The 16,685-nt window shown below is 41.0% G+C and overlaps 1 protein-coding gene across 5 annotated transcripts in view; it reads left to right on the forward strand.

Annotated features, from left to right (window-relative positions):
* The window catches only part of ELMO1 (engulfment and cell motility 1), a 312,440-nt gene that overhangs the window by 272,419 nt on the left and 23,336 nt on the right, over nt 1–16,685 (forward strand). For all 5 annotated transcript variants that reach the window (XM_075493469.1, XM_075493466.1, XM_075493468.1 and 2 more), the window contains 2 exons: nt 9,774–9,937; nt 15,685–15,797. In XM_075493469.1, the coding sequence (XP_075349584.1) occupies nt 9,774–9,937; nt 15,685–15,797 (277 nt within the window). The remainder of the gene's footprint in view (nt 1–9,773; nt 9,938–15,684; nt 15,798–16,685) is intronic.

A 16,685-nucleotide genomic window follows, 5' to 3' on the forward strand; every position in this document is an offset into this window, starting at 1 on the left:
TTGAGAATATCATGTGGGTCTGAAACTCGCTGAACCCACTTTTACTGTCCATTTTTGCCTACAACCTTCTTTGTGTCCAACCAGAGCAATCAATACCTTACTGACAGCCCGCAATCCTGGGCAGCTAACCAACCCCTGCAAGGCATTACCTATGTCTAATCTCAGGGCTCATACATCTCTTTTATTAATATGCTTATTAGAATTAAGGAAATAAGTAGGTGATAGAGCTGCAGAATTTGCTAATCAAAAGAAGAGTTGGTTATAGACACAGCAGAGAGATAGATTTTCAAGGTCTGTTTGGTTTGGGAGAAGAAGGTTAGCAAAGAGGAGAGGCACGAAGGGGAGAGGTAGAGAAGCTGTCCCCATATTGCCTGGTGCTTTGTGCTAGCTGCTGTGTTTGTGATTCACCTGGATGACTTGGGATCTCCATTTCTCTGGGTATTAAAAAGACAGGAACCTGGTTCACTGGCTTCCCTTCCATTTAGAGGTGGAGTTGGAGAGTCCCTGGAGTTGACTGGAGACAAGGAAAGGGACAATGCAAGCAGAGACAGTGGCAGGCTTGGACCACGTGCAGTTCCATACCTCAGACAGGACGGACCTCAACACAGTAGTTTGCACTGGTAAAAGAGCCTGGAGATCTTTTAAGAAATGCAGCTGGTCACACCTTTATTTTGTTTTTCTCTCAGCTAAAGGAGATAGGAAGATGTGAAGCTGTAACGCAAAGCATTGTTCTTACATTTTTATCTATTTATCAGATGTACTGAGCAATGTTTCCAGCCCCTTCTGTTCCCCATTTTTTAAAAATTCACTCCCCCACTTTTCCTGTTTCCCATTCAAAGTGTCTTTTTTTATTCATCATTAATACCCAGAACTTGAGTTCTTTGATTTTTATACTTTCCTATGGGAAAAACTACCTCTTAGAATCTTATCCTTGCTTTCCTTCTGTAGAGCCAGCTGTTTGCCAATATATTACAGTTAATTTTCATTTAGTGTATGCCATTTAATGTAATTGTGCATTTTAAGGGAAGCAGCACCCAAATGTATGTTCCTAAACATGGGTAACTCTCGTATGATTTTCCTTTAGAATTCACAAGCGTGTTATTTGACATGTTAATTATTACATTGGTATATGACTAAGGATACAAATATCTCTTCATTTTCTCCCCTCCCCTCACTTAACATTTTGTTTGAGAAGATCAGTACATTTTGTCTGTGAAAAGCCCTGGATTAAATGCCACCCACAAATGCTTTTCTGCATGTTTTATTTTGCCAAAGGAGGTTGTCAGACATTGGGGGAAATAATGTAGTATTGGCTGACCTACGACTTCAATTAACTAACAAGGAAGTTTACAAAAACTGTCATATTAACTTTGCACATCATTTTACTGGGGCAGAAACGCTTTGTCACACAACACTTATTTCTTGCTTTGCTTACCTCAAGGCACAAAGCACAAACAGGAGAGAAATTTATTCCTTATTTCTGATGCAAATAGTATTCTACAAATATTAAATGTGGGGAAGAGGTTTCCTGTCTATCAGTCATTCCTGTTTCAGTCCAGTACAACCCAAATAAGTGATACTTGACTTGTATGTTTAGATTAGCATTGTTTTGAACAGAAACCTTGGATTTGAGGGTAGCATCTGGTTTTAGCCCTGCAAGAAGCCAGTGGACTGCTTTCACATTGTCTTTTACCAAAATGCTTGAAGACATTATGGACAGTGTTTACATGTATTTTGATGATGATTCTAAATCCACATGCGTTTCAAGTTTGTAAAGGACTGCTGTTCACTTCCCTTTCTATTACAATCAATTTTACCCTCAACTTCCTCAGGCCAGTCCTTAAGGAAGGTTTCCTTCCATCAGCTGCTTCCCGAGCCATAATGTTATGAATATATAATTTCCCCCATGTTTTACCCTTTCTTTTCCTATTTCCTTTTAACTGATCTTCTAACAAAATCTCATTTCTTCTTTTCCTTCAGCCTTCATTTTTTATTGAAATACAACATCTATCAGAGCCAGAGCCTCTTTTCTTTTTTCCTTCAAACTTTTCCACCCCTTCACTTACTTTGTTGCAAGCTGTCAACCAGATGCCTTCCTCCACATGCTGATACCCCCTGCTGGAACCTCTGGTCACTTTTCCATATTTATAACATCCTTCCTACTAGGTGCCTTCCTTTTTCCTTTGTCTATTCCAGTCTGTTAACATTCATTGTCAAAATCATCTTCTTGCCCATCCCTTTAGCCATATTATGCTTCAGTGGTATTTTTTTGTAGCCTTTTGTGTTTTTCTCAATCAAGTTCAAGCTGCTTTTTTCTCCCAGCCACAGCCTCTGCCACTGTTCCTGGTTTTAATTGAGCAAGTAAATAGTAATGTTAAAAAAGAACTGGAGGCCTCCTTGGTACCCAGTGGTTCTCCATCGGGATGTGTGTATCAAAGGGAAAAATAATCAGTGCAGCTAACAGAATTCTGGGGGCTTCTTTGGAAAGTGCCAAGTCAAGCTGTGGCCACAGGCTCTTCCTGCAGAGGTGGAGTAGCCCAGGGATGTAATATAACAGAGTGCAGCAATGAATGGTCCCTTTCCACTGAACACAATTTACAGAACGCTCACATCCAATAGCAGGATGAGCCAGGAATCTTTTGCAGGGAACTGAACTTTTTCACATCAGCTCCTTCAGATGCAGTCACTCCTCAGAGCCCTTCCTTGCCTTTTCTCAGCCTCCCTTTCGCACCTTGATTCATGGTGCTCACCAGTCTTGTGCTCATGGCCCTGGGGCTGTTATTCCTCTCTTCTTACAAGAATGTAATGAATCCTCTATTCCCTCTCTTGTAGTCTTGGATTAACAACAGTCTCAGCCCATCAGTTCCCAGGAACCGTGTGATTTCAGTCTGGTTTCCCACAGCTGTGATTCATTAGTCAAGGGACCATAAAAAGCTGAAAACATCAAGAACTTCTCTGAAATCTAAAACAGTTGTGGGCCTCGCTTCATCTTCAGCCTTTTCTTTCTTCACCACTCGACCTTCTGGATATCAGGATCCAGTGCAAGGTTAGGCTCCTTCAGGTTCTCTTCCCGCTTTTCCTCACCAGAGGACAGGCAATTTATTTGAGTCCTGAGGCTCTGAACAAGGTTTCCCATTGAAGAGATCTATTACTACAGCATTAAGTTTTCAGACACCTGCTATAGACCTTTTAAACACCTTGTGTGGAACTGCTGTCACATCTCCTACCTCTCAGCTCCATCGTCGTCACATCTGCTAGGTGTCCTCATTTGTTCATGCTAGGTATTCCTGCAAAATGATAGTCACTGCTGAACCGGGTAATGATACTGATACCACATGGAAACAGACTGCTCAGCTTGATCAAAACCATTGCGTTGTTTCAAGTCTCTTCTCTGCAGACTGAAAGATATCTTGGTTCGTACTAGAAAAATATAATCACAAGAAAAAGAGGGTTGGGTTTTTTTAAAAAAAAAGGGAAAGCCAAAACCCCAGCAACACAAACTTTTTTCACAATGGGTTTTAAATTCTGCAGAAAATGGGGAGATAAAATGTATCAGAGCTTACACCTGCTAAATCCTCTGACAGCCGCTTTCTCATCCTGCTGCCTGAAATGAATCAACTTAATTATTCCTGTGGCTGTGTACATCCAGACGGCTTAGAGTTGCCTCCTTATCACTGGCTGCAGTAACTGTCCTTGTGTTCTGGAACAGTTAAGAAGATTGAAAACTGGTGTTTTTCTGTAATTCCAGAGTACAGACTGTAATAGAAGAAATGGTCTGGAATTTTGGAGTCTCTTGTCAATGGTTAGATTGTGCCAGCACTGAGTTGAAATTTGCTTGTGTAGGGTGGCATGTTTGGATTAATATTCTAAAGTAATGTGGAGTGGAAGCTTGGTACAGGCTGTGACTAAGAGACTAGTATAGTGAATTCACAGACTGCAATATATGGAGATAGGGGAGAAAAAACAGCATTAAATTATCTTCCAAGGACCTTGAAGTCCCTCAGGATGACTATTCTGAGTACTCTGAAAATATAACCATTGATCTACTTAAGACAATTTATCCTTTGGAACAGTCTAAAAAATTGTCTTGAATTACCTGGTGCACATGTTAAACATGTAAAGTTTTCTTTAAAGGGGTTGACAGGTTGCTTGTAAACTAAAGTAATTTCCTTTCCCTTCAGAATTAGATTTTCTTTATGGCCTCCTTTGTCAGTAAGCGCTGTTCATTAAGAATGATTTGGCCATTTCATTCTACAACCTTATTTTTGCCTTCTCTGTGTATTTAACTGAAGGAAATCCCTTTGTGACTGAAATGATCAAGCTGGATCTCAATCACCAAATGATGTTTTCTCCTTCATTTTTTACCCTGTATAAACCAAGCTGCTTCTTTTTGGGAACATTTAGATAGGAAGGAAACTAGGTATGAATCCTTGACAACCAATCTGCAAAGAGATGTCTTTCCTCCAGTTTCCTATTTGTTGGCTTGTTGATTTTTGAATGGTCACATAGAAAAGCTAGTGAACGAAGCCTTAAAACTTCTCACATCTCAGATGCTTCAAGTCTGGTTGTAGGGGGGGGGGGTCTGGATACAGTGCAGTCCAGTGGCCACTCTTTTATCATGTACTGCGATGAGGTAGGCAAATCATGCCTTCCAGTACTTGCTACTTGAGCCAAATTAGGAAAGCACTGAACTAAGCACATCACTGTAACATCGGCTCAGGATTTATACCTAAGTCTTGTCTGCGCAGAAGAAAGGTGGACTGTCAAGATTACTGGCAATCAATCAGCATAACATACCGACACACACAATCCCCTGAGTTAGTCACCAAGTAGCAATCAGTGTAACGTGTGCCCCAAGATACTAGAGGTACAACTTAGTGGCTTCTGTGATCGTCTCTGGATGTGTTCTTGCTGCTGTGAGAGGGTCATTGTATGTGAAAGGGCATGCTTATTCAAGAGAAACACTGATATTGTGGGGAAATTATGAGAAGGGTTCATCTCCTGTCTGGTGCTCCACAGTTGGGTTGTTGTGAACGTCCAGCCCTTCAGGCTGTTCTGGGGAAGGTTTCTGAAAGATTGGTGCTGTGAGTTTGTAGAAGGAGTGTGTCTGGTCAGTGGAAGGCTCAGACTTAAATTTCCAGAAGCTTGCAGTCAATGGTAGGTGTCTGAGATGGCAGCCTGTCTTCTTGAGTCAGTGCCAAGGATAAACTTTGCATTGGTATGGGGTAAGTAAAGTAGAGAGGTTTGTGCCTTCTGTAGTTGCAAACAAGCTGTTGAAATGCGGTCAGTGGGAAGGTTGCTGTAGAGTTTGGCCCTGATAAACTCCTCTTTCTGATATTGACATCTTCACTCTTTTTATTTTGGCCCCTTGATGTACAGCCCAAGTGTTCAGACCTCTGCTCCATCCTGAAAGGAAGAGACTTTATTTGCATAGGCGCAAGTTGTCATGGCAAGAGAGAGAAGGAAGAATAAAAGAGGGGGTAAATGTTGGAAAGGCAAAGCAGTCAGAATGTGATATGACAGAGATGAGGTCAAATAAGCTAAACACAAAGCTAGATTAAAACAGCTTAACAAAAAATACATAATTTAATGTTATGGTGATACTGACCATAGAAATGTAAGACACATTCGATAGATACAAAATATGGGGAATAAGGTTCTATGTGGTTAAATGAGGAAAAAGAAGGTTTGGGTTTTTTTGCTACTGTCTTTCTTTTCATGTCTTCACTGAATTTACCTGTCTTAGTTGTAATGCAGAACTCAGGATTCTCTTACCATACAAGAGGTTGTCAGATAAAAAGGACATGATTTAAAGCAAATGTGCCCTCTGAAACACTCAGTAAGAGTAACAAAGCATAATGTAATTAAAACAACTGTCGACAGTGTTTATGTACAATCACACTGAGTAGAGAATACCTTTAATTTCATTGTAAGGTCAGACACATGGGGAGGAAGGGTTGATGTTGTCTCTCAGGCAGCAGTAATCAAGGGCTGGCAACTCAGCTTTGGAAATTGAACAGATTAGAAGTTCTTGGCAGTGATTCCCAAATGCTCAGGAGACTCAATGCAATCAGCAGCTTTGACATTTTGGCCAGCTAGTTAAATATTGTTGGCTATAAACATTACAAGGCAAGTGATCACCCCCTTATGTGCAGGGCCTGGGGCATACGCTTCCTGCCTTCTGTCTTGGGAGCAAGGGGAGCCTTTAAACCGAGGAGTTCTTTGATGATACCCTGTGAATAACTTTCCAGATCATGGCAAAAAAGAGGAATTTGCATTGTTTGCATGTTAACCACAACAGTGAGTACCAGAGAAGGGAGACAAGGGTTTATACAGGATTTTTGCAACTAAGCATAAATGACAGTCTACTGAACTTGAACCTCCTTTGCATTGTTTAGCCAAGAATGAGTGCTGCTTCGTATGGATGGTTCAGAGATCAGACTGAAAAGAAGATCCACATACATGCAACTCCCTAAAATACAGTATTTATTTATTTGGTTGTCCATTTATTTTATGGGAAAAACTATGCATAGAGGCAGTTTCCGCATTGTGAGTGCCTGAATTTAGGAAACTATATGTAAGCAACAAAAAAAAGATCTGTACAGATATTTGAATGAATGCATGAAACTGGAACTGGATGCATGCATAAGCAATTGCAGGACTATATTTGCTTGCAGATCTGGTTTAGTGGTGAAAAGTCAAGGTGATATGGCAGTGATAGTTAATATAGCAGTGTAATGTGGTTAGTTTAGCAGTTATACGACGCCTGTCTGTTTGAAATTGCAGTAATTTGTTGCTGTCTAATGGCCAGGGAATTTGATCCCATGAGCAGCGATGGGGCTTACATGTTTGAATTAAGCTACCTGTTTTTGCATGCTTCTTTTGCATGATACTGCAGAAATTATGACTGTAGGCTGGCTGTAAAACTGCATGTGACAAAGTATGCTGGCACAACTTCTCAGCGGGCCTGAGAAAGCAGAAGTGAAGCCAGTGGCTGAATGTCACGTTCTCTGTGAGGGTGAAAAGTTAAGCCCAGTTCGCGGGCAGCCCGGACAATAGCTGAATACATTTTCAATGGGCAAGGTTAGTTTCCAGTCTCTCCCCTCTTCTCCATTCCTGGTAGTTAATAATCATTACTCCTAATTAATAATATATAAAATATAAATTAAAATTAATTAGCAGCAATAAGTAGTCATTGTCAAGAAGGCAGAAAGAGGAAGACAGAAGATGTTTTTAAACATCCAACTTCTTGCTGGGATTGTCTGCTTCATTTTTTCCCACTATTCCTTTGAGGACGTTTCCTTTGTTACATTTCCCCCTTTTAGGTATTAAACCAAGACCCAGTGAAATCAGTAGGAGTATGCCACTCGCCTTATTGGGCACGATCCATTAACGTTCAGGTGTTATGGTTGTTTGGCCTTCCGGTTTGTCATTTCCAAGGTGTGACAGCATGTTTCTTACTTGGACTGGTGTGGTCTAGTGAGTGCACTTTGAATGCAGTCAAGGAGGCATTAATTCCTCTAAGCAGTCGATGGCAGTCAGGAGTTCATCTTTCAGATGGGGAAGTAGCTGATTCCCACTGGCAGACCAGCTAAGTCACTCTTCAGAGGGATTTAACAGCACATGGCCACCATCTAAAAACAAATACTTCTGTATATGAAACGAAGAGTATGCAGGTGTAGAGTACAGAATTCGATGTTGTTTTTTACCATCAAACTAAGTTTTAGAAGACTTCCTCAAATACATAGCAATGTACCTATTAGATTTGTAGGAGTGGATGGAGTGGAGCTCAGCTTTCCTGGGCCAGGTTTGCAAGATTTACCAAGAGTAGGATCTTGACTGCAAGGATGCATTCAAAGCAAGGCCCCAGCCAAGTGAGTGTAGGTAGGCTGCCTCATCCAGGGGATGGAAATGTGGCAAAGGCATTTGCTGCCCACCTGACCCAACACCTTTGGGAGAAGCGTCTTGCTCCTCTTGAAGTAGATCTCTGGGATGGATGTAGTCCCTGTAGTAACGAAGGAGATTATCTTCAGTTCTTTAATTGCTTAGTTTCACCTGCTGGACACGGCTAAAATGAATGCTTAGTTCACATTTGAGAAAGAAGTGACATCTCAGGAAGCAAAAATAGAAAACATAGTACAGGGAATGAGTTAGAAGACTGAGGAAACACATGTGAAGCAATGAAATATTCATGTGAAAAGAGACATTTTCAGAATTATTAGGGAACCTCTGAGGGGCTGAGCTTCTGTTTTAAGATAAGTGGTGAACATGAAAGAATAAAGAAAAATTAACAGTGCAGAGAAAGCTTTTGCCCTCTGTTTGTGTAGCTGTTAATTTCTGTCACACATGCTTTGATACCAGGGGGGTGTTACAGTTTCCTACTGTTTTTTAGCTGTTGGATTTGGGTGGGATGGGCCTTTCTAAGTCTGATAAATTGTTTTTTCAGCCAACGTAAGCACAGCATCAGATAAATATTTCAAAGTGTGTGATTTGCACCAGCACCAAGGAAATGAGTCTAGGATTGCGGAGAGACAGACAGTAATCTGTGATATGTATTTATTTGAACTAGAGCCAAGCAATTCCCCTTAGTTAACTGTGTCTCAGCAGTTTTCTCCTGATAAAATAATTAATATGCAGATAGACGGCTGTTGCCCAGCCATCCTTCATTCTCATTTTTTGGTTTGCATTGTTTATGGCATTGCTTCAAAAGCAATCCTGTAATATCCTTGGCAAATTGGTCTCTCTCTCTCTCCTGACTAATGGTCTCTTTTAGCAAGTTCTCTTTCCTTCACTGTGTATGGCCATAACGTGCCTGCAGCATAAGGGTCTCACAGAATCACAGAGTGGTTGAGGTTAGAAGGGACCGCTGGAGGTCATCTGGTCTAGCCCCCTGCTCAAGCAGGGCCACCTAGAAACAGTTGCCCAGGACCGTGTCCGGATGGCTTTTGAGTATCTCCAAGGATGGAAACTCCACAACTTCCCTGGGCAACCTGTACCCGTGCTTGGTCGCCCTCACAGTGAAAAAGTGTTTCCTGATGTTCAGAGGGAACCTTCTGCGTTTCAGCCTGTGCCCATCGCCTCTGGGCACAAGGAATAAGGGAAGCAACAGGCCACAGTTAACAGCTTTGTGCTACTGCCTTCTGGTCAGGAGAGCAGCTCTAAGACCCAGCAGGAGAGCTGTAAGACCTGAAGAACTCTCTGCAGTCTCTCTTGTGGGCAGTTAGACTGGCCCCTGCGGCTTGTGCACTTCACCTGGGTTGCTGGCAGAAGTCAGGGTGTGCATCTGCTCTCTCAGTCGGCTCCTTAGGACTTTCACAGCTTTTTTCTGCTGTTACGAGTCTGGTGGTGTATGTATGCCTGTCCCCAACATGACAGGAGCATCATCTCAGCTCAGAATGCAGAAGAGCCATGCTACTGCTGCTGTGGGCACACAAACCACGGACAGAGCAGGACTTAAAATCCTGTAACCAGCAATTGTAATTTAGCTGTCTAGGGAGACAGCCAAGCAATAAATGACACCCTCCCCACCACCCCCCAAAAAAAAGAATTTTCTTGTTACAGAGCAGATGAGCTTTTGCTATAAGCTGTGATGCCCTATCAGAAGTTGGTTTGTTTTTTGGTTATGCTACTGAAAAATTGCCTTGAGACCACCTTGTACTAATCATCTTCTATACCTAGAAACCTTACTGTGATCCAGAATAAGGTTTGAAACAAAAAAAAAAAATGCAGAAAGTGTTAACACAGGTTTTCTTTTCCTTTCTTATCAACCACAGGTAATGCAGGTAGTGAAAGAACAGATAATGAGAGCGCTCACTACCAAGCCTAGCTCTCTGGATCAGTTCAAGAGCAAACTTCAGAATCTCAGTTACACAGAAATACTGAAAATACGCCAGTCTGAAAGAATGAACCAGGAAGATTTCCAGTCTCGTCCGATTCTGTAAGTACTGTCTTCTCTCCCCACTCGTTTTTGCATGGAAGGATTAACAAATGTGAAGTACATTTGTGAATGTTCCTGGGGGAACCCAGGGAGGAAAGCTGTCCAGGGAGCCGTGCTCAAAAGCAGCATCTGCCTGAAGTGCATTATATTTTCTTCTGCTTGGAATCATAACTTTTTCTTTGAGTTCAGTTAAACCAGATTCAGCAAATCCCTACAGGGTCTCACATGGCTTATTTGTATGAAACAATGCTTTGACATTTCCTAGCTTTGTATGATTGTGAGCCTGGTTTTGGTGCTGGTAGTGGCTTTAAAAAAAAAAAAAAAGAAAAGAAAAAAAACAACAACAACAACAACAAAAAAAAACCCACCCCAACTTTGTCTTCTGTCCAAGGGCCTTTAAAAATTCCAAATGTCACTCCTCTGAGCAAGACAGGGAGAAGCCCAGAAGAGGAGCCAATACACACTGGCTCCACAAAAGAGTGGTGTTGTGTATGACTGTCTTTGTTTATGGCATTCTCTTTGGTGTTAATGACAAGCAGTTACTTATTTGTAAATTATAACAGTCTGGCAGCTAGCCAATGGGATTCTCATTTCCTTGTTGTTTTCTGCAAAGTATCAAACACTAGTATCGCCACGATAGCTCCTTCCCATTTCTCAGAGTACCCTTTGTTCTGGTATATGGAAATCAAGGCCGTACTTGGCTCTGGACCAAGTCTGGGCTTGTGGCTGAACTGATGGCACAGGACTCCGTGGTGCAGACATGATGTGCTGAAAATAGCAGGAACCTTTTGAGAGCACCAGAGAAATGGTGAGGACTCCAGAAGCATCAGCTGAAATGTCATGCACTCCTGACCATGTTTCTAGTGGAATGGCTTGTGATTTTCCAAATCTCCTTTCCAAGGCAAAGGTATAGAGAAGGGTATGGACCAGAACATTTCAGGATTCAGAAGCAGGATGTACATTTTGATTTGTTTGTAAAGCATACAGATATCTAAGTACAAGCTCTGGGGACACATTCCTCCAGGGGCAGCAGGGCAACAGCGGAAGCTAAGTAGAATTACACGCTTAAATTTTAATCATACCAATGTGGATCAAAGAGGGAATGCTTCTTTTATGTTTTCAGTGTATTAGAAGATAGGACCTAATGCCCAATTAGAGCTGATGTCACTCATAGTAATGCATCAGTTAAAAAGCTACAAATTGTTCCAGTCAGTTTTGCATCATTACAGTGCTTAGAAATCCCCTGCCAATCCCCTGCAATGTTTAGTTCTTCAAAGCCGCTAAGCTTGTCACCAAAGCTTCTCGTTTTCCCTGCTTTCCCTATGAGTCAACTGTTTAAGTATGATACAGGTCAACTATTTATATTCTCTTGCACCATCACCTACCCTCATGAAACTTGCCAGTGCCCTCTGCAAGCGCTTTATTTCCACTATCACTCTGGCTAGTTGCTGCCAGAGTGCGGAGTCTCCTTCCCCATCATGGAATGAGTGAAACAGCCAACACAAATAGTTAAAAGCAACTGAAGTGTTACCAGAGACTCATTTCAGATTCAGGACAAAGGCTAAGCCTAAAGGCTATAAAGGCTAAGTAAATTGATAAGGTGTTTAAGCAATCACAACTGCATTTGCAGAGATTTAACTCTATGCATTTGCATTTTGATTGCATCCATGATCACTTATTCTTGACTGTGAAAAGAAACGTTCTTTCATTTTCCCCTTTGATTTGATTCCCTGTACTGAACTCTCTCAAATTGCATAGATGGCACAATTGATAGAAGTACAGAATCATGGCCTCATTGTAGGGAAAGAGACTGTGAATGAAGAGAGCAATCGTGGCTGTGCTGTATATTTTAAAGCCTTGCAGATATGCTAAAAGAGATAGCGCACAACAGTGAATGTAAAGTCGGCAGGCCTTGTTTAGTTCTGCATGAGAATATGGCAATCAGATGACGGTTTTTCCTGCCTTGAACATGACAGAAGTCTTTCTTCTGCTGTTCATTGTATGAAGCACTGAAGTTTTAAGTTTTCAAGCTGCTGGATGAAAGAAGTCAAGTTAAGTTGGATTTGAATGTAAGCTGGAAAGTGTTGCCTTAGATCCTCATAACTACAACAACCTTCTTTTGCAAGGATTAGATGTTTCTTTTATATGAGCATTGTTGTAGCACGTGAGATGAAGTTTTTTCAATTTCTACTTTTGATTAGGGTAAATAACAAGTCCTTCAGAACATAATTGATTCAAGATTCTGGGATCATTATTGATCGTCCAAACTGCCATTCCACAACAAAATTATAAAGTATCACTGGTTCATTTTGAATGGCCATGGAAGAAGGTGTCTAGGAATCCTGTGGGCCTGTAGAGGACCAGAGATCTCCTTGACATATTAAGTGGCAACAGAGGTGGGTTAATACTGGATACAGATCTGACGTCCAAGTGGAGGCTTGCTGGTTAAAGGAGAGTTAATGTCAACTAGGGAGCCTTTGCTAAGTAACATCTGTGTGAAAATTGGCAACATACAGGGACTAGAGGGAGGGATGTGGATGCTTTTCAGCTTTTTGTCTTACAGATTTCTCTGCAATGTTAGAAAGAGTCACTAATACCTGCTCTGAATGCATGAAGTGATTAGGAGAGGGCATAGCTACAAGCCAGAAAGATAAAAGGACAAAACACATGAAAGCAGTTCTGGGATTACTCTTCTGTTGTGTTGTAATGATTTAAATGTCTGTAATATGCCCCATCCTGGAAGGAAAACAGCTAACAAGAAAGAGTCTTAACTATAAGCTGGAAAGGTAAAAGCTGGGGACAGATATAACTGGTGCTGAAGAAGAACTAATATCATTTGAATAATTTAAAAATAATTTATAATGATTTTCAGATTTGCTGACAATTCAGGTCTGTTATTTTAAAAGCAAGTAACTGATGTCAGTATTGCCTATAGTGCTGAGACCAGTGAGATCAGAAAATTAGCGATCATATATATTACTGTGTGGTTCCCTCAACCCTTCTGTCTTACCAGCCCACTAACTTCTGCCATTCTTACGTTACAGGAACACAGTAGGAAACTAATAGCAATTTTTAAAGCCGCTGTCTCCTTAGACTTTCCGAGTTTGTTCTCTCTCTCTCCGCAAGGCACAAACTGTTAAGCCGATGTCATCTGAAGGACAAAAAATAAAATTTTCACAAAACATGTTTGCATTTATGATCTTCCTTTAGCTCATTGTTCCTGCTTGATTTTTAAATTAGGCAGGAGAACCTATTTCTTGTACAGAGATTTTTTTTTTTTCTCTAACCCTCCTGTCTTCAGACACTGACCCTGAGGAACTGAACTCCCTTGCCTTCAGATGGCTTTCTGAAGGAAATATAAAGATTCAAAGCAGCACATCTTTTGTTTAACTGTGCCATGGTTTGATTGTTCTGCCCCATTTCTGCCACCTTGAAGTGGTGGAACAGAAACCTTGACAATAAGGAGCACTAAGTGGCAAGATCACCTTGCAGAAATGTATCTGGAGTCATGGTATCTGAAAAATAGCTGAAAACCACACAAGTCAGAGTAACCATGCGTTGGCATGAGCTGCTGAGGACAGTAAGTGCAGGTGACCATGGCAAGGGATGGATGGACTTATGGGGTCTCATTAAAGTGCAAAGTCACTGAAGACTGTTTCTCCGTGGAGTAATGAGTTGTCTCCACAACCTCTGTGTGTTCAAGTATGGGGACTGTAAAACAGAAGAGAGTACGACCTCTGAGCCTCACGGCTGTAAGAGCAAATATATGCACATGTGTAGAGGGACTCCAGCACATCAGCAAAGAGGCAGACGGTGTCCCTTCTTTCCTACCTCCCTTCCTCGTATGGAAAGTCTGCCTTAGAGAGTGAAGTACTTCAGAGAGGATTACCTGTTTATTTTTGGACTGGTTACAAACCAGAGGAAGAGAAGGATTTTTAAAGGGCAGATGGGGCTTTAGAGAACAGAAGAGGGAACACTATGATCAAACAGTCAGATGTTAATGTGCTGGGTGACCCATTCATTTTTGTTTTTTCAGTAATGTCTTAGAACTATGATGTTGTTATATCTTTAACACCTACCTAATCATAACCATCCAATTTCTGTGTTAAACTACTTAAATATCAAACTGATGTTTATACCCGTCTTGAATGTTTGAAATCAGTCCAGCTGGAGATTTAGTCTGCAGCCTGGACTGCTGAGTAATCCACACTGTGTTTTAACACTGTTCTCCTCAGCCCCTGCTCCCAGCTCTTACCTGAGGAATGGGGAAGCTCATCAGCTCAGTAAAGGCAAGACTTTTATTCAAGCACAAACCTCTTTTAATCACAGTATTTAACTATTCAGCATATTCATATCTTAGTTCCCAATGAGAAAACAACAGGGCTTGAAAATTATCCTAAAGGACTAGTAATACATTTCCAAAAGGTGGCCTGTTTCTATAGTTACAATGCTTCCTTGATTTTTGACCAGCTAGATTTTCACAGCTTGTAAATACGCAGTGGGTTATGCATCAAGAACTGCAACCATTTTGTTAATACCTGTGGGAAAGATGGCATTTTTGTTTAAAGGCCTGGTCTTTCTCGCAGAGGAATTCCAGTGGTTTCATTGGGGGTCTGGCAGATCAAAGGTATAGGATCCAAATGAATGTGGAAATCAGCAGAGATTGGGCTCCCTAAGTTTTCAAGAAGTGAGAAATTTTTGTTGTCTCTATGGGATACCACAGATTTGCTTCCTTTTGATAACGATTGCTGGAATATACTGCTAGACAGCATGGGTTTTGGTATTACCTAATTTGCACAATGGGAAATTATGGTTCTGACACACTTCATATTTTATAAATCCTCTACACATTCAGTTATTTTTTAATCTTACTAAGCTTGCTGTCGAGTTGATGTTTAAACCTGTCTTTTATGTATTCTTAATGAATCTAAGTGAGGCTATAACTGATGAATTCAGACATCTGTGAATCCATGTGATGGTGTATGAAATCAAACTTTAAATATTATGTGCATACGTTTTCTGCCTAGTTCTTGACATATTGAACTCTTGTTAAAGTAGGATGTAGAAAATGGATTTTCTGAAGGATATATGGTGTTATTTCCAAATGCACTGTGGGTTTCTGCACTGCAAGGGTAAAGTTTGATCCTTGAGCAATCCCTAGTCGTGGGTTAGTCTTCCACAAAATTCTGATACTAATGAATTAATTGAATGGCATAGAATTAAGAACAAGCATAAAGTGCTGGTCATTATTTTAGTTCATTGACATTGCTCGCTGTTTTTTATCGTTGTTGCAAAATGTGTTTTAGCCTTCTTGTGTTGTCCTAAATAATAGTGCTAGTAAAGTATACCAGCAGAGGATCGTGCAACAAAAGGTGACAGACCCTCAAATAAGCTTCACAGTGCTCCTACGATGAAAGAGCATTATTTGCCGCAGAAAAACCTTGTTGATGCATTATAGCAAGTGTTATTTTTAGATGAGTAAAGTAAGAAACAAGTAAGTGACTTGCCTGAGTCATACGCTTATGTTGGAGCCGGGAGATGTCTACAACAGAGATACCCTGACTCCCATTCTTTGTTGTATGAAAAAGGGGTTTTTTTCTGGAGCAGACTAGATTCTGACCTGGGCCTGCCTGTGACTGTTGTCCCCTTCAAACTCCTTGCAGAAACATCTTGTGAGACTCTGTCTCAGAGGAAAGAGGATGGTCTTTGTTTGAATTTGACAAATGCCTACTTTCTCTCCTCCCAAGGGAACTAAAAGAGAAGATTCAGCCCGAGATCTTAGAACTGATCAAGCAGCAACGTCTCAATCGACTTGTGGAGGGCACCTGCTTTAGGAAACTCAACAGTCGGCGTCGGCAAGGTACAGCTCAGACTGCCTCGTCTGGCTTTTTATTGTCACTTTTGTCTAAAAGTTGAGATGAGGAATACTACTTTTACTGGCAAGATCCTTGGTTGTAGTGCTGTCTTGACTGCTTTTACCAGGAGGCTGAAAGCATCTCCTAGTTACAGTTGTTGTAGGATTTCCTGTATTTCCCTGCAACTGGTTTTGGCTTCATCACACAGATCATCTGGAACAAGTCCAGCATTTGACAAAAATCTGAAGCAGCAGTCTTGCACTCTGAACTGAGTATTTTGATTTCTGCCTGGATGTCCAGGCTTCTTGTTCATCTCAAAACAAAATCTCTGCCTCTGCAGGAATAGCACATGAAACTTGGTGTAGCCAGAATTTGAATCTCTCGGACTTGGACCACCTTTATATACGCAATGAGCTCATTCTGCACCCCTCCCTCTCGTACTGCCTGTCCTTGGTTTTTGTCTTCTATTACCATATACATTAAATATATTATTCTGTTTAAATATACTTTTAAAAAGCACTTAGATCAGTAATTTGTGTACCTTCAGATGAATACTTGATTGACATGAGAAGATTATTTTCCCAATCCTATGAGTCATTGCTCAGTGCTAGATTTACAGCTCATTTTATACAGTCAAACTCTCTATGGTTCTTTTCCCCTCAGAGAGGCACGCTTCTTTCTCCAGACAAAGTAACGGGGACATAGTGTAAATTCAGCAGATTAATTAGAAAAAAATTTCCCTTTAAAACCCTAATTTTGTGAGGATTCAGATTGCCATTTGTCTTCCACTGTAAATAACAATACAAATTAGAAAGTTACAAAAGCTAAGAGTAAGAACTGACAAAGATCAATATTTGAGACCTTCAGATCAATTGGGCAAAACTGCTTTCTTC

This window comes from Mycteria americana, chromosome 2, assembly GCF_035582795.1.
Source record: "Mycteria americana isolate JAX WOST 10 ecotype Jacksonville Zoo and Gardens chromosome 2, USCA_MyAme_1.0, whole genome shotgun sequence".
NCBI lineage: Eukaryota > Metazoa > Chordata > Aves > Ciconiiformes > Ciconiidae > Mycteria > Mycteria americana.